Source organism: Plectropomus leopardus, chromosome 11 (assembly GCF_026936395.1).
Source record: "Plectropomus leopardus strain MGB_pleo_1.0 chromosome 11, ASM2693639v1, whole genome shotgun sequence".
Taxonomy (NCBI): domain Eukaryota; kingdom Metazoa; phylum Chordata; class Actinopteri; order Perciformes; family Serranidae; genus Plectropomus; species Plectropomus leopardus.
Window position 1 is genome coordinate 11,055,124 of NC_142186.1, and position 18,894 is coordinate 11,074,017.

At 41.8% G+C, this 18,894-nt stretch overlaps 1 protein-coding gene across 1 annotated transcript; it reads left to right on the top strand.

Moving 5' to 3' along the window:
• The first annotated feature begins 1,051 nt into the window (after positions 1 to 1,051).
• Positions 1,052 to 16,982, top strand: gapdhs (glyceraldehyde-3-phosphate dehydrogenase, spermatogenic). The gene is made up of 11 exons (XM_042490906.2): positions 1,052 to 1,167; positions 10,802 to 10,859; positions 11,565 to 11,661; positions 12,513 to 12,619; positions 13,363 to 13,453; positions 13,569 to 13,687; positions 13,827 to 13,908; positions 14,702 to 14,853; positions 15,000 to 15,162; positions 15,464 to 15,561; positions 16,487 to 16,982. Exons 2-11 carry the CDS (start codon positions 10,831 to 10,833, stop codon positions 16,554 to 16,556), a joined length of 1,008 nt encoding a protein of 335 aa, XP_042346840.2. The 5' UTR covers positions 1,052 to 1,167; positions 10,802 to 10,830; the 3' UTR covers positions 16,557 to 16,982.
• The last annotated feature ends 1,912 nt before the right edge of the window (positions 16,983 to 18,894 follow it).

Below are 18,894 nucleotides of genomic sequence, written 5' to 3' on the forward strand. Positions count from 1 at the left end.
GAAATGCAAGACGGGATGTGCAATGTGTGCAAATCTGGTGAAAATCACGTTGGCCAACGAGCGCTCCTTCCTCCTCGCTTTGCACTGCAGGGATTTCCCATGTTACACTACTGTACGTACGCATCCTCCCTCACGTAGGCTTGTTCAGAGAGTGACACGTGCTGAGGCATGAGAGAGGAGAGGAGAGGAGAGAAAGGAGAGGAGAAAAAGACAACATACAAATAATACAAAAAATAATTGCTAGAAAAGTCTTATTAGAGATAGACAGACAGAGAGATTTCAATTTCAGTGGAAATTTGTCTTTGGCTTCGCTCAGACTCAGCAAAGATACACATAAACAATTCAACAATTAACTGACTACTACTGAATTGTAGTCTTATTTTTATTGTCATCTATTTTATATTTTGATACATGCAAACATAATCATGCAATGATCAAGCCAGTATAGCAGCAGAGCAGCCTGTCTATATGGGACGTGGTATGTTAGTTTCATGACTTCTTACATAACAGTGCTGCATCCATCCATAGGTCCACACACAGCATCCAGGCGGTCCACTCTGCAGTCCTTTACAGATCAATGCACAGTGGATGCCTGGTTATAAAACATGTGCCTGTATAGATCTAAAGGACCTGCCACATTCATAGCCACTAGCCTACAAATTACATTAATAGTACTGTGTTGTTGTTTTTTATTACTGTGACCTCCAGATGCTCGTTTCCTGTCTCTTTAGATGCATCGCGCTATGTGTCTCCAGTATTTCATCGAATGCACGTGACCGATTCTGTACATGGTGGGAATGGGACAAAATGCTTAATCATTTCCGAGCACTTCCACGTTGGCAATGTGCCATCTCTCTTTTATCATTCATCTGCCTTCATATGATCTTTCATCCTCGTAACAGCCCTCAGCTCTCTTATATGAATTAGAAGATGGGTGGAAAAAGACGGTAACCAGACCAGAGCTTCTTCTAGTTACTATAGCAGCCGCTGGGAGACCGTGACAAGTCCCTCGTTCCGAATGGAGCCCGGCAGCAGAGGATGGCATGACGTCACGTCGCCAGGGCAACCAGGCTCCCCGAGGCACGTGTCTTGTATAAAAACGGAAGGCGGCACTGTGAACTGCGCACACAGGCTCAAGAACAAACACCAAGGAGCATCACCCGCGAGGTAAGCGGCTACACACACTCAGCCTACAGTGTGTAGAGGCCCTTATAACGACTAGTTTGAACACATTTAAGTAAATAATCTAAAGTGAGGCCGTTTCAGGCATTTCCCTCGATTCAGCCTGCACTAGTTTCAAATGTTAGCTAATCTGTCGGCGCACACATGTAGGCCGGACGTACATCAATTTGGCACGAATGCAGTTAGTTAACACAGTTTTAAATGTGTGTAAAAAAAGTGTAACATTTACTGTTTAATTCCTCTTAAAACTGGTATTATTACCAAAGGCTGGAAATGACTCGCGGAAGCAACCTCATAGCCTTGAATCTGCATCTTAATTTTAATCAGCCACGTATCCGTTTAAAGCGGTGCTAAATTAGTGCACGAGAGGATGAGGGAGAGGAATAGCTTTAAGCCCGTTTAGCGTTTGGATTTGTAAAACAGCGTCTTTCGCAGGATGCGCGCTTTAATAGTACAGGAAGAGACGGGAGGGAGGGAGGGGATGCAGTCGTGGCCTTGCAGTCTGGGGAGAGGCTGGTCGTTGTGTAATGCTTTCTACTTGAGTCGTTTCGTTGCATCATATAACCGACACTTAAACCCAGTAAAACTATAAACACCCAGAAGCATTCAAAAGGTGAAAAAAATCTCTCTATATTACTTGTAATCTATTCAGAATGAATAATTAATTAATCTGAGGCGTCTCGCTGAGCGGGTAACGTGACATTGGCAGCTCCCACTGCTGCATCTTTGCGGAAGTGGATTAGACTCCATGTTACGTAACGTCAACCCGGAGTGAAAATATATATTTCCGCGATAATCGCAGCTGAGCAAGAGCTCATTTAGTGTACCTTTTTTGTTTGAATGAAAATGGGGATTAAATAAAATATACGTTTTTGCCGCAATAGTGCCGCTGCACGAGTACACTGAGCTGTAATGATGTAAGGGAAGAATGAGTGCGTATGAATGGAGGTGAAGCTACGTGCCTCTCCTGGTCCTCACGATGAAGTCTGACGTTGCGCCGTCAGGTTTCAGAAATGAATTGTACTCTCGTAATGACGGGAAGCAGAGGTCATAGTGATGTAAGAACCGAAACGGCTCAAACGAATAAAGTTGGCTTTATTTCATGTCTAAAGATGAGAGAGGCGTGCAGAGAGCCTCCCCGCGATGCCTTTGAAGGGCAGAGAGTCTGTGCAGTGTCGCATGATTCTGCCGCAGTTTGACTCCAGACTCGACAGACCTGTTGATGCGGTTTGCAAACAGACCTCTGCTTTTCATAGCCGCACAACCCAAAGCCAAAGTTCATTTCCAACATATTAAGCTGCTCAATCAGACATACAGTGTACGAATGCATCAAGGGTTTCATTATTAGAAAAGTAAATAGTGGAATGAGTCAACCTTGTTTAATGAGGCAGAATGAAAAGATAGACACCCCAAAAAAGAATATATATATATATATATATATATATATGTGTGTGTGTGTGTGTGTGTGTGTGTGTATGTATATATGTATATATATATATGGTAAGGCCACACATTCCCATTGTGTAAAAACAGGGAATGCCAATGTTTGTTATCTCATTTAGTGTTATTTATCATAAAGATAATAATAATACAGTACATGATATATTATTCAGCATGGCAGTCACTGTATTCCTGCAGTTACTTCCATTCATCTCATGTAGGTGTGGTACATGCAGAAGCAGCCATGTCTGGCCTTGTCTCACTGTTGAAGGTCATCACTCCAGCTGATGAAGGTCACAGCAGGCCCAGAGCTTCTATAGTGATGCTGACCAGCTGCTAGTCTTCATTATTAGACTCCATATCATTTTGAGAAGGGTTATTCTCTCTGTACTCATGGATGTGGTGTCACACCTCTTAGCTCAGGCTCAGGATGACTGAAGGTCAGTAATAACAGGCCCAGTCCTGCCTGAGTAATGCTAAGTGTTTTAGCTGTATGTGTTGCCAAGCATCCGTCTCATTGATCATAGTTTTGGATGAAAATTAAATTTGCCATGCATCAGTAGGTAATAGTTTTGCAGTATGTGTAATTAACATGATTAATGATTATAGCCTCTCTATAAATTGATTTTTCCGAGTAGACGTTTCTCGTCCATGACTCAGACTAGTGCATATTGACAGTAAAAAGACATCCAAAATGAAATTAGCCTCCCAGTTTCAGCAGTGCATTTGCTGTGGTAAAAAGCTCCACTGATACATCATGATAGGTTACATGCAATGTCGTGTATAATCACTTTGGCATTCATTCAGATCTTGTAGGTGTTGCAGATCAGGCTGTTTGCCAAAGGTATTAAATGTAGATATCAGCTAGGACACAGTAGCTGTACAGAGGACATGATGTTCCAGCCTATCAAGGACTACAACCATGTTGCTTAGGAGATATGGACACACCAACACAAGCTACTCATGATGTCTCTGTGACATTGGTGTGGACTGGGTTATTTGGTGTTTGCTGTAAGAAGTATATAGTTTTTTGTTTAATCTAATATATTAGTGTCTGCATACTCATGATGACTAGACCAGAAAACCTCCCTCTTATCTTAGTTACACACTTGAGGGCAGGCTGCCTGGTTTCTGCAGTTTGTGAATGGATCATGGCTACTAAAAGTCAATTTTGTCATTAAAATAATTTACATACAGTCATTCATTCCTTTTGAGTTGGTTATGAGTTGGTCTTTCTAGATTAACACAAGTTTTCCACTTCAAAGTAGGGTGGCTGACAAATTAACCAGCCATTCTCCAGGATGTGTATGAGAGAGAAGGAACTTGAGAGTGACTCAGCACTCTGCACCAATTTAAGGAAATAAATCTTAAATTAGGGAAGGGTAGACACAACTGGGACATAAAGAGCCCTTGTACAACAAAGCACTTTTGCAGGGTTGTTTTTTTAAAAAAAAATTTTTAACTTTTATTCAAAGGTGCAGGTGTTTGCACAACTAGCAGAAGAAAATTAGCAAACACAGCAGGAAACTACGACTGTACGGTAGCTTTAGAGGTGGCAAATGACAGGGTCTGAGCCTTAGGAAGGATATCTGTCATCTGCCTGCTGACACAAGCTCATACAGTGTGTGTGCATGTGTGTGTGAATGTGTGTGTGGTCAAGCATTACCTCTGCAGAGTGGTCACATGTCTCTCCTATTGAATCCTCTGCAGTTTGATACAGCACTGCCTTTACTAATTCATGATGGCTGGTGTGTGTTTGTTCTTGTGTGTGCACAAGTGTTTGTGCATGAACAAGTTGAACTACAATAGTAAGTTACTACATTTCAAAAACCGCCCCCATTATCCTCTTTACTCTTATCATGAATACAGAAGCTATTAAATCAGTAAACTGCTAGAAATGAAGTTACGACTTAACATGTTAGTTTGCCTCTGGTGAATTGTCTAATAGAAACAGTGAGCTTGTTATCTGTCTGTCCTGTCAGCAGGAGGCCATGCCTGCTGACACGGACACACAGCCTGTGGTGTTGTGTGTGCACATGTGTCTGACCGGTGATGTGATGGCGTTGGACGTTTAACTGACTAGTTTATGGCGGCAAAGCGACATTGCTTCAGTGATGAGACTATAAAAAGGTTGAAAGCAGGTGTGCTGCTAACGAGGAGGCGAAAGAAAAGATGAGCAGAAGGAAAGTTCCTGATATTGAACATGCCACTTTGCTAATGTGTGTATAACGCTGCATAACTGACATTTATTATTCAGTCTCTAATGGATCTGATTTATTTGTGTTACCAAGAAGGAAAAACATTACTTGATTAAATAGATTGTCTGGCCTGCAGCCAATCAGCCCACTGCAGTGGAAAAATACTGGAGAAAAAAAGGGTGTGACAGAGGGTTAAAAAGCTGGAGGATGGTCTGAATAAGTGAGAGAAAGTAGAAGAAGGGCAGATGAAGGAGGAAGCCAGGGGGAGTGGCATAATGGGCAGGAAAAGAAGAGTCAGTGAGTTCATTGACTCAGAGTTGTAGTTTGACTCTCACAGCCAGTCTTTACCAAATAAGTAGTCATCACTCAACATGACCATGGAGAATTATGTGAATGGTTTCTTTGGTCTGTGTCCTGTTTTTTGCGTGCCAGACTGTTGTAAAGATGTACAGTAGTCTATCCACACTGCTCAAAACTCAGCTCCATATAAGGGTTAAACTGGAGTCCACACACTGTCCAAAAGCTCCAACAGTGTTGACATATTACAGAGAAAAGACGAGTCAGTGTTTGTTTGGCAAAGTGCTGGTGCTTGACTTCAGAGGAGGTGTTGGCAGAAGTGAAATGCCGTGTCACACTCTCTCCTCTGCCCTCCTCTTTCATTAGTCCAAAAGATTTAGTCTCAATTTTAAGATTTTGCCACCTGACGCAGCCTGCTTTCTTTGTCCTTTTCTGGTCCACAAGTTATGAATCATCTCTCCCCCAGCAGGCCCTCCTCTGAACTGGCATATAAGCAGGCATGGCAGCCCTGTCCTGAACCCCCCATGATTAAACTCTGTGATTGTGTGAGAAAAATGGGTCACAGCTCAGATGGGGGGGTACTGTTGTGCTAAATGAGGGGTGTCAGGCAGACAAAGAGTGGCGTGGACAGGGAGAAGGAGGTAGGGGGTGAATTTTAATGATTGCTTTGGGTGGTGGGATAAAGGGGAGTAGAGGCCACATATTCATGAAACCCAAAAAGCGAGGAAGAGACGGTTTAGAGTGAACCAGAAGAGGAATTAGAGGTCAAAGAGAACTGTAGCAAGTAAAGGAGAGCACGGGAAGAGGCTGAGAAGAAGTCTTAGGATGGATGGACAGATAGATGAAGAGAGAAGGAGGTATAGCAGATGAGTGAGCAGCCCTGAGTGCTCCACAATAATGAGGGATTGAGCAATATAAAAGCTTCTCTGACTGGCTGGTTCCTCCCTCTTTCTAACCAATCAGAAGAGGAGATGGTTGCACCTCCCCTCGTCAAGCGATTGAGTCATAGGTTTGGCAGGTTAGTGATAGAGGTGATGCAGGCTGTAGATGAATGGAGAGATGGAAATGATTGGCTGTTGTCTGACCGCCAATCAGAAGAGGAGGTGGATACATTGAATAAATTTGAATAATACGTTTTGCTCATACCAGTGTGGTTAGTACAGACAATTGAATTACTACTACTGAAGAGAGCTCTCATTGACAAAAAAATTGTGAGGAAGTAACCTTAATACACTTCCTACGTGTGGCTGCCTGTCTGCTTCTTCTTCCTACATTTAATGAGCGTCAGCAGATCGCAAGCTGCGGTGAACGACGTGTAACTTCTTTGCTCTGCTCTGCACAATACTGCCTCTATGAGCTGAGACATGTCTGTGTGTGTGCTGAATACCACATCAGGGCTAATTGGCCTACAGTCAAAAGAGGCAGGACTGTGTAGTGAAGTAGGAAGAGCTGCTGGTTATGGAGGTGGCATTAGAACTAACCCAAATGTGTGGTTATAAATGTTGCTATCACTGTTTTAAAGACGTATTACTGCAGATATAGTTTATTCTGTAACTGCACGAGACATAGCTGGCAGTAATTTGGGGAGCTGAACAGTGGTGCTACAGTGTGATCGTACAGTACCAGAGTTTAATTCCATTAATTCATTCATTAAAGCTGCATTAAGCAAGGTTATTTGTTAGCTGCCTGGTGTAACCCCTCCCTCTCCTCCCACTGATTGGCCCAAGCGCCACACTGTTGCTAGGCAACAGTAACAGACATGGAGGGGGAAGTGTCACCAAGTACATACTGTACAGGCACACCAAGCCCCCAGGAACACCACTCAGCCTTGCTACCATTTCTTTTCCAGTGGCCAGTCATGGTAAAGCATTTTCCCCAAAGACTACCATAAAAGAGACGTCTGCAAAAGTATTGACAGGACACCCTGAACCATAAATGCCCATCATGACTCTTTTTATTATGAATTTTTGAGCCATGGAGGTAAAACTTTTCTTGAATCAACAAAAATTATTAAAAAATCTCAACACAATATAAAGTCTATGAGCTGGGCAGGATCTTTTGGACGGAGCCAGTGGTAGAAACACTAATGCGCATTTTCAGCTGGCCTCAAGTTGTGGAAGTAAACCCAGAAGCAAGAAACCTTTGGCGTATGTGACAGGCGAGCATTAACATTGGAATTAATAGGTGCCATTTGTCATCAGGTATCCAGTTCTTATTATACATTTACAAGGCAGACTGACACACCCTTCTGCACCTGCCTCATATTTTAGTCTCTGATGCGTCCCCAAGTCAGGTCACTCAAACATAATGCTGCTGTTTTTAGAAGGATTCAAGGAGGTTTAGTCACAAGCTTTTAAAAAAAATACATTTCATTGGTTGGGAAATGGTAAAACCCACTGATAGATGTAGAGGGGGACCAATAGAATTAATTTATGAAGAAAAAAGTGAAATGTGGCGATACGAGGTTTGTGCCCAGCAATGACGATAAACAGTTTTTCTCAAGCAACTAATTACGCAATGTGAATTAACGATAGTTGCGACCTCCATGTGTAATTCCAGCCTCCTAGGGTAAATACTGTGGCCATCAAAGGCAGGGGAAAACTTTTTTGTACCGACTAAACAACAAAGCGAGCCATAGAGCTGCTGGCCATAGCTAAAAATCTTTTTTTTTGTGCATAGAATAGTACTCAAGTTGTAAATTTCTCCACATTTGGAGCCACGTCACTGACTCCACCAGTCTTTGTCCAGACTTTCCATCTGATTTAAGTGAAGCAGAATAGTCCACTGTGTTTAAAACTAGTTTCATTTGTCAACAGAGAAGCCATTTTATGTTGGAAATCCCAGGGCAACTGCCCTGTTGAGAGAAAATGGAGAGGTAAGCACAGAGAGAGAAAGCTAACAAGTGAGACAAACAGTGACAAAGTGCACAGGCGACAGGGGGAAGGAGAGTTCAAAAGAGAGGAAAGAGAGAGGGTGACCGCAGAGTTTGTGAATGCACAATCGGTAATGGTGGGAACCGAGTATTAAGGAGAGGAACAGAAATGTGAGAGCAGCACGGTCCATTGTATGCACCCTCTGTGTCTACCTCTGTGTCTACTTCTGTCTCTACCTCTGTGTCTACCTCTGTGTCTACTTCTGTCTCTACCTCTGTCTCTACCTCTGTGTCTACCTCTGTGTCTACCTCTGTGTCTACCTCTGTCTCTACCTCTGTGTCTACCTCTGTCTCTACCTCTGTGTCTACCTCTGTGTCTACCTCTGTCTCTACCTCTGTGTCTACCTCTGCGTCTACCTCTGTCTCTACCTCTGTCTCTACCTCTGTGTCTACCTCTGTCTCTACCTCTGTGTCTACCTCTGTCTCTACCTCTGTCTCTACCTCTGCGTCTACCTCTGTCTCTACCTCTGTCTCTACCTCTGTGTCTACCTCTGTGTCTACCTCTGTGTCTACCTCTGTGTCTACCTCTGTCTCTACCTCTGTGTCTACCTCTGTCTCTACCTCTGTGTCTACCTCTGTGTCTACCTCTGTCTCTACCTCTGTCTCTACCTCTGTGTCTACCTCTGTGTCTACCTCTGTGTCTACCTCTGTGTCTACCTCTGTCTCTACCTCTGTGTCTACCTCTGTGTCTACCTCTGTCTCCTTTGGTGACCTTGTATAATAGATGCTAGCAGCAGAACACAAAATGGCTGCTCTATACCCTGAAAGAAAGGCACTACAAATTTTAAAAAGAAATATGACCCTTTGACTGTTCCATAAATTGATTTTGACTGGCATCAGAGGGGGTTACAGCTCCAGCGAGACAGCATGTGATTGTGCTCAATGACAAGCAAATAAATCTGGGGTGAAATGTTCGGTAATTATCGACCATCGTTCATGTGTGCTAGAATGACAGAGGCGATTTATCCTAATCTGGCTGCCCCTATAGTCTATTTAAAGTGCTCCCACAATGCATTTCACCAGATCGACAGCCTGTCCTACATGCTCCCCACTGGGACACACACACATGCACTCACAGAGAGACACACACAGCAGCAGATTAGGAGATTACAGTAGTCTAAAATGACAACCAACCATTTTCAAGGACAATCTGGGATGCCCTTACTTACTTGACCTGCGCTAGGCCTGACACACACACACACACCGAAAACACAAACACAGACACACACACACACACACACACACACACACATATACACATAACTACTGGCCTGGCTGGCACCTGACAAATGCTACTGAGCTGCTCACCTGCATGCGTCAGTTTTTTGGTACAGTTTACATATAGAAATTCAAAATGACTCCCTTTTAATCCTAAATGAAGCTAGTAGTTCACACAGGAAATCTGTAATGCAGTTTCAAGTAGTTCTTCATGCTGAAAGAAAAGTCGCGTGGTTTATAATAGATTTGGAGCTAATATGATTTCCTTGAGCGGAGACAGATCAAAGACACCAAAGGAGAGGAAGAGGTGGAGTTAGAAGATGAATGGCACGAAGGAAGGAAAGGAGAGAAAGGATGCAATTGGTAGAAAGGATGGGGGCTGGAAAAGTAGGAGGACAGAGGAGGTGTGGAGAGGAGAAACGGGCAGTATGAGAAGGAGAGAAAAGCACGGGGAAAAGGAGGTCACATAGTTGAGTCAAGGCCAGGCTCGCTCATTGTTCGCTCGGCAGACAAGTCCCTATTTGCTGCGTACCAACCATTTTCTCCCTCCTTTCTTAACCCGTTGTTTTCTAAACATGTCCGTGCATGATGTAGCACCTCCCTACTCCTGCAGCAAAGGAAACATGCCATTTGAGAGCCCATATTTTTGTGTCACTGACAACAAACAGAATCACACACTTGTGCAGTTACATATTTTAACTCGGCTCATCTCACTAGCTTCAGCAGCACACCTGGGTGTGTTTTTCACCCTTTAGTGCTAATGCGTCACATTGCCCGTCTACTGTACTGTGACGTTACCGCTACTACAAGCTATTGTAGCATTGCTGTGCATATTTACAGTTGACCTGCAAGCACCAAAGCAGATCATTTTCAAATGTGCAAAGCTACATGAATGTAGTAGTAGTCTGTGAGCAAGTTACTTCACGTTATGTGCGTAAAGGAAAAGACAGGAAGAGTGGAGAATAGAGAGACCAGTTTGTAACATTCTGATGGTCAGTGTATATTTAACAGGGTTAGAATAAAGGAAAAACTAGCAAATTAAGAAAAAGGCTCAAATGTAACGGCAGGCTTTACAACAGCGCATCAAATATATATATTGAATGTTTTTGGGGAGGGGGGGGTTTATGGAGTCTGTGCAAGAGAGTGTTCACACTTAAATGGCAGATTGGGCATGGTCACGTTACAGCAATTGCACACACACACACACACACACACACACACTCTCACACACATTGTGTTTTGCCAACAGCTTAACTAACCTGATTAAAGCCACCTTCTGCTGCCAGGGCAACAGTTTGTCCAAAACACTCACATGCACTTCAGATGTTTAAACTCTGTGTCAGGGAAAAGAGGGCGTTTGTTGGCACATCGTTCAGCTGCAGTGATTTCTGGCATTGTTGAATCATCTGACCAAGTGTGTTGCCAGCCTAAAGGACAATTTGTTGCATTTTTGTGTCATTTGAATCATTCAGTAGCTGCTGTTGTGTTTCTAATGTCTTTGGTTTCTCTGTTTCTTCTTTTTTTCCCCTCTCAGGTAACTCAATCCCCCACCAAGCAGCAGCCATGTCAGACCTCCAAGTTGGAATCAATGGGTGAGTTTGAAACGCACACATACACACACAAACCCATTTTATAATAATTATTACGTTTTTCTGGGGCCTGTAGGTGTGTTTACGTGTTTCGGGTTGGAAGAAGTAGTTTGTAATATAGGTCAAAATGTCACAGGAGTCACACTGCAAGTATTCTGTAGCTGGAATTTGCAGCTAAAAGTAAAATTATCCTCAACTTTAAGTTTGGCCGCAGCTCTCCACAGAAACAAACTGCTGCAGCTCTGAGAGGCCACCGCAGCTTTCCACGGGCATTACAGCTGGCCTCCAATTGCACTTTACTGCCGCTTGCTGTGTTTTCAGCGAAAAAAAGCATCTCTTTACTTAAATTACATGCCGGTGTTGGTCTCTATTATGGTTGAATGAGCTTTTACAGTTTCTTATATAATGTATAAATAATGTATTTAAATGATCGGACGAGAAAATGTGCTCTATAAGTCAGGGTTTTTCTTCTTGTGGCTGCGGAGCCACATGAATAATGATTTCATGATTTTTCTGCTGATGGGGATTAATGGGCAGGTCCTCTCTATGGAAGTTTTGTTGGACTCTTTTGTTAATGTCACAGTTTGGGGCTTCAGTAGATTCGTGTGACGTCCCAAGAGTGGTTCAACATCCAGAGGAAGTTTCCCACCAGTTTCCCCAAACAGTTATTAATAATAATCTCTCTCTCTGTCCTATCTCACTCTGCAGTTTTGGCCGTATTGGCCGTCTGGTCCTGAGGGCTTGCCTTCAGAAAAAAATCAAGGTTGTGGCCATCAATGACCCCTTTATTGACTTGGCGTACATGGTAAGAAAACCTACATGCACATAGTGGCTTACAGATGATTTCCATGTATTTAAATTCCAGTGGAGCATGTGTTAAAAAAAGATTAATAACACCATAATTACCCACTTTAAATATTGGGTCCAAAAACAAGGTTTAAGCAGCAAAGCATGTTTTTGAATGAGTCTGGTTTGCAAAAAAATCTGACCCGAAGTTCTACATTTGAACAACACCTGAAATGAACATGAGTTTTGTTGCTTCCTCAGCAGCTTGTTTGTCATTTGGTTGTAAATTTTTATTCAGGTGACAAAATTAGAACTCTACTCTTAAAATAAAGAAAGGAAACTGAAAAACTGTTAAGACATTTGTGTGTTTTGGAGCCATGAGTTCATTTAGAAAGGAGTGAATTTTGTAGCATTAATATGATTTTGGATGGTTTATATTTTGCTACAGTTACGTGATTTTTTTGTCAGTGTTTTGAGATATTATTATTTATTAATTTCTTGATTGCGGTTATTGGGCGAGTTGGGTCACATTGATGTGGACACTTATAATCGATACGAACATCGGCTTTTCACCTGTCGGGTTGATAGTGAGGGTGAGTGGGTCGCTGTATTTTTTTGTTGACAGCACCTTCTTAAACAGATTGTTTTTCATCAATAAATGTATTCATTTTGGATCTCAGCAAATCTCTTTTTTTGTTGGCGTGTCACACAGTAGCTCAGGCCTTGCCTCAGCCTCTCAGTGGCGTGTTTCCTGTAGTTGCTACAGTGCGTTAAGATAATGAAGTGTATGAAATAAGATAATATAACGTGTCATTTTGCATCATCCCATCCCTCCCCTCGTAACCCTGTCATTTTCCTTCCACCTCCCAGGTCTACATGTTTAAGTATGACTCCACCCACGGCCGTTACAATGGCAGCGTCAGCCACAGCAATGGCAAGCTCGTGGTCGATGGACAACCCATCTCCGTCTACCAGTGGTAAGTGAGGATGATGTTTAGTGGTGAGTGGGTGGTGCTGCACAGATTTCAAATATCATTCGTGTTGATGTAAATTGGTGGCAACACAATAGAATTGTATCAGAGAAATATGTGTAATAGAAGCAGCCATCTGGGAGTTTAGTTTGAGTTATTACAGACTTTTTAAGTCAAGGTATTTTATGTCAGTGTGACCTCCGGGTCTTTAGTATCCTGAGTGAATTTCAGGCAGTGGAATGAGGCTTTCTGCTGACTGGGGCCTCTCGTACAGCTACAAAACGCTGTACCGGCTGTTGTTTTAGTCCTTTCAGTAATGGTGCCTCCTCTCTGCAAAGGGCAACACCAGCGAAAAGGAGGGTTATAGAAGAGACATTCCTGTCGCTCTTTGAGCACTGAGTGTAAATTATTTGAGGTCTTCGTCCTGGTTTGTCCTGTTTTTACCACTCCATTTGCTCTTAACCTTTACATCCCAGGGTTTTCCCTGAAAAATTCTATTGTTTTCATTACTAGAATGGCATTATCCAAAGAGGCTCTGCAGACCGTTTTAGAAAGCACAGGATGTACTTTTTAACGAGATTATCCCTCACTTCTCTTCCACTATATGTAACTTACACCATCCCTGTTTCTTTGTTTCTAATTTTGTAGTTTTCTGGTGTTAGTTGTCTTTTTCAACTCCAAATGTAATATAACTAAACTGTAGTTCTAATCATTTAGTCCTAAACTGATTGTTATTTCTCTGACTTTAGTATGAAGCCAGCAGAAATCCCCTGGAGTGAGGCTGGAGCCAAGTACGTTGTCGAGTCCACTGGAGTCTTCCTCAGTGTGGAGAAGGCCTCCGTATGTACACACAAACACACATGCACATATACAGAAACAAATGTACAGTACAGAAACAATGTACAGATAGTCCAGTTTCTAACCTGTGCCCTCTTTCTCTCCTGTCCAATCACAGTCTCATCTCCAGGGCGGAGCTCAGCGCGTGGTTGTGTCCGCTCCCTCACCTGATGCTCCAATGTTTGTCATGGGTGTTAACGAGGACAAATACGACCCCTCCTCCATGAACATCGTCAGGTAAAGCACTTTCAGTCTTGGGCATGCATTTGCATTGTACGTTTTTTAAATTTTCACAAACATTTTCTTAGATTTAGGTGGAACAATTCCATCATGTATGTCATGTAGTTAATGACCATGTCTGTCCTTGTGTTGATAGCAATGCCTCCTGCACCACCAACTGCCTGGCCCCCCTGGCCAAAGTCATCCATGATAACTTTGGCATTGAGGAGGCTCTCATGGTACGTTACGGTGAATCTGTGTCAAAAGGCCTCTGTGACGATGCCTTTTTATAGATGGAACTGTCTTTGGAAGTCTTTGATGGTCTTTTCATGAAACTGGGCTGTTAATGCAGTAAAGAGTGATTCTACATGAACAGAGAAAAAGAGAAATAGGGCTGTGGCACTGACTTTTGTTCAAGAGGTAAAAAAAAAAAGCTTAAACTACTAGAAAGTACTTAACCACACTGAACCACTAAATACTCCAACTGGTGGATGACACAATGTGAGTTTCAGTTTGTAAAGCAGTATGGCAGTGGGCAATAGCAGAGAGGAGCAGATTCTGCAGAGGCCAGTGACAGCAAACTCGCACAATGAACGGGTCACTCTCACTGCATCTGCCTCTCTGGCGTATATTCCAACAGCGCTCCAAACAAATGGCCCAGCTTCAAGAAAAGAAAATGAATATGTTGCGGTAGATGTTGTTAGTGTGGCATATCACCACAGATACATCGATGTGTGGGCAAGCCTTGAATCCTTGTTTGTATTTGATCAACACCGTCTAGATTTAGTTTCATCTCAGTTTTGTCTTAGTTTTGAGATAGAGAAAGAAATAGAGAGAGCAGCGTCTCTCTCTCTTGATCTGCTGCTCCTATACTCTTTGTGTCGTAATGTGGAAGTACAAACTGTAGTTAGAGCAAAGCCCTGCTTTCATTCTGTAGATTTGAGCAGCTGGTTGAAAATCAGCAAAGTATCTTTTAAAATATTTGCGAGCGTTAAGAAGTTTGATGTTATATATTATTTTCTCCTTTTGTAGACTACAGTCCATGCATACACAGCCACCCAGAAGACAGTGGATGGCCCCAGCGCCAAGGCCTGGCGTGATGGCCGCGGTGCCCACCAGAACATCATTCCAGCCTCCACCGGTGCCGCCAAGGCAGTGGGCAAAGTCATCCCTGAACTCAATGGGTGAGGACACACACATGCCATCATCTTGATAATCAGAAGCACCTTTTCTAATTTGGGCTATGGGCTTAAGAGAAACCAAATCCAGAAGTCAACATGAGTCCAATTTATTTATTTATATATTCATTTTGTCCCTCCTCTCTCTCTAGTAAGCTGACAGGTATGGCGTTCAGGGTGCCAGTCGCTGATGTGTCAGTGGTGGATCTGACATGCCGTCTGTCCAAGTCTGCATCTTACGCTGAGATTAAGGAAGCCTGCAAGAAGGCCGCAGAAGGGCCCATGAAGGGAGTGCTGGGTTACACCGAGGACCAGGTAACAGCCAAATTATACTTTACATGTAGTGTAAAAAAAATACACGGCTAATAATGATGTTAGAAGTATTATCAATTAGTGGACATTGAGTTAGGTTGGCCAAAGACAATCAGGCCATATTATTTGCTTTTATCCATTTAATAAGGATGCATTGATTAAGAAACACATTTATTCCTGGCCTTAGTGAATCGTGATCCAATCGTGACTGTAAATAGAAATTCAGAAATATGACCTATGTGACTGAGTTTGTATTTTGCAGTTAGTAATGAATCTGACTTGTTGTGCGGTTTGCACTTTGCAGGTTGTGTCCTCTGATTTCATCGGTGACACCCACTCCTCCATCTTTGATGCTGGTGCTGGCATCTCCCTCAACGACAACTTTGTCAAGCTCATTTCCTGGTTAGTTTTAAAACTTCTTTGTCAGTCCCATATAGAAACAGATTTTTTGTCTGAGAAAGTTTTAAAAAACTACATATGCCCTGAAAGTTTTGGAAAAGCCATGGAATTTTGTTTCACAAATCTATATAATAACACACTGTGTTCAAGGGCCGTTGGAAATTTGAAAATCCAATGATAATTTCTGTTTTTACAGTTTCTTGCTATGATAAATTGTGTAATTTTTGGTGATTTTTAAAGAAAACATGTATGCAAAAGTCATGTTTTAAAGAAACAAAAATGCCAAAAACTTTCTTTAAAAATCACCTTATTTTAGAAACAAAAGGGCCAACAATTTGTAAAGAAAACATGCCTTCCAACCCGTGACTCTGGGTTTAGAATGCATGTTTTCTTTAAAAATCACTTAAACATTTTAAAGAAAAAAATACTGCCCAAATGTTTTCTTAAAATTTTGCCAAAAATTTGAAAGAAAAAAATGGCCAAAATAAAACATGCCTGTGGGTTTGGAAGTCATGTTTCCTTTAATAAAAATCTGCAGTCAAAGAAATAAAAATACAACCATTTAAAGTTGTATAACCCTCCTCTCAAGCCAAGATTAAAAAAAACTTAAGTCCTCCCCACTGCACCTACTGCTCCCCTCACATAAATAACAAACAGTCCCTAACTTATATTTAAACATCCAGTTGTAATTCTGTTCTGAATTTTTTCTCAGTAATATATATTTTTAAAAGCTTTTATATAGTAATGAGAACGAATCAATAAGGAGTATCGATGGTCATTTTGGAATGTATGGTCATGGATAAGTCTTGGAAATTTATCAGGGAAAATGTGTATGAACCCTGTAAAGAGGAAAAAGAAAGCACAATGTTATCCTTTCAAAAGAAAACAATGAATTTCTCTGTCTTCTTTCCGCTCCCTCTCTCTCCAGGTACGATAATGAGTTTGGCTACAGCCACCGTGTCGCTGACCTGCTGAATTACATGCACTCCAAGGAGTAGACGCTTCCTGTCCAAAAAGGAAGTCAGGAAAGGGACCACCCCAACCATCCTCCCACACCCTCCCTTCTCTTTTACACACAGACCCCACCCATAGCCAAGTCATAGCATCACGGCCCTTAGCTCTACTACAGCATACGTAGGCAGCAGCAACAGTGTGTTTGAGTGTTCTGAGTTGATCTGTTTTTATTTTCCTTTAATGAGACGATCGGTCGGTGACAGTATTTGTGTCCGTGTGCCCCCTCTCCACCTCCTACTGCCACTTTAGATGTGTCCTTATGGCTCAGTGCTATGGTAACTACTGTATCCATCTCCCTGTTGGTGTGTTTAAAAGGCTTAATCACCAGTGGAAGGAGGAAGCTGAGAGGCAGAGCTACTGTAACTCCGCTTAAGAGTAATGAGACAAAAATAAAACTTGAAAAACCTAAACCTAAGTTGTCCTGTTTTATTTTCATGCACTGCTTCATGGAGCCTTATCAGAACCCCATGCTCATTTCCATCTTGTAAATTGTTGAATTTGGGGACTTGATACTATCTGTTACACAGTTTTGGAGCGCCCTCTGTAGTGAACCCTCAGAGCCACCTGCTGCCTCTTTTGGGGCACTGCAGCAACGCTCAGTATGCGGGCTGCATCCTAATATAGAAGAAATGTTTCCCTTCTGCTTTTTACCTCCCTTGGTTAAGTTACTCCCTCTGAATGAGCTGACATGAAAAGCTTCGAGGCTGCTTGTAGTGATTTTGCTGCAGTGCCACCTACTGTTAAACTGAACTCACTGCAACAGGAGCAAAACATTTCACCAGTGTGTGTGTGTGTGTGTGTGTGTGTGTGTGTGTGTGTGTGTGTGTGTGTGTGTGTGTGTGTGTGTGTGTGTGTGTGTGTGTAAAAATGGTAGCATTAACTATAAACAGTATTAATTGTTTTTATTGGAAGCATTTAAAGTCATGTTCACAAAGAGTTAAACCTGCACCACATTATAGTGATGAAACGTTGTTCTGTTTGTGTTTGTGACTTGACTCTTTCTATCGGCCTCAGTCAAAAATGGATCTCATGTCTACAGCTCGTTAAATAACTGCAATTCAAATGTTAACTTGTGCTAAACATAGAGACAAACGTTCCCCAGGCTTAGCACATCTGCACTGGCTAACAGTGGTATTCAGAATTTATTTTAAGACTTTACTGTTTACTTCCGAAGCACTGAAAGGTCTAGCTCCTTGCTAATTGATGACGTTTTAACTCTTTATGAGCCAGAAATTACCCCTGTATTCTCAAACTAGATTAAAAGTGAATGAGCTTTCTCTGTTAGGGTGCCAGTACTTTGGAAAGACCCGCAGAAGGAAAATTAGACTGGCAAAATCAGTTTCCTCCCTTATCCCAAAATGTATATTTATATTTTAGTGTTTAGATATATGTTTAGATATATTTATTTTATATTAGTACTTTAAATTTTATTGATATATTCTATACTTTCCTGCCTCTTTTGAATGGGAGCATCCTTAATTTAGTTAATTTATTTCCAATTTCCCCTCGGGGATCAATAAAGTATTTCTGAGCTGATCTGATCTGATCTGATCTGATATTTCTACTAAAAACATACATTAATAAACAGCTTTTATGTGAATCACTCCCAATGTACCGTGGTTTCAAAGTTAGGAATCACTTAGGGGGTCTTTGTTTTTCCTGCATTTCTCTTGCTATACCCTTTATTCCCATTTTTAACAATGATTTTGTGGAACACTAGAATTTAAAATATTCTTAATTGTATCCCTGTGAGTTATGTTTCTAGTTGTATCTATTTACTTTAAATATTACTTTTTAATTCTTTTAAATTTTTGCAGCTTTTGGGTTGTATTGTATGTGGAGAACTTTGTAATCTTCATTTTAATCATTCTGCTGACATTTTCCACTCAGACTGCTGTCGGCTGCTTTTGGTCCAATCCCCAGTAACAAATAACATTGTGCAGAAACCTATAGGTAAGAATCGCCAGATGGACAGAGGTCATCCCAGGATGTGTACATCAGCATCTGTTGACTAAAAACATTCAAATCCAGTCATTTGCTTACAGCCTGATTTCCCCATCATGCATGCTGGACAGTTTTGAATGTAGTTCATTTGAATGAAGCTTGTAGATTCAGAGGAACAGAGCCTTTCACTGCACCACACATGACTGGATTTGGGTCCACTTTGTTTGTTTTTTCTGGTTATTTCTTATTGCTATGAAGAGTGAAAAACAGAGATTTCACTCAGAGCTTGAAAAAAAAGGAAAAACAGATTTGAAAAAAGTGGTCAGATAGAAAGACACAACGAGTGGTCAAAGGAGAAGAGGCATGAAGGAAAAAAAG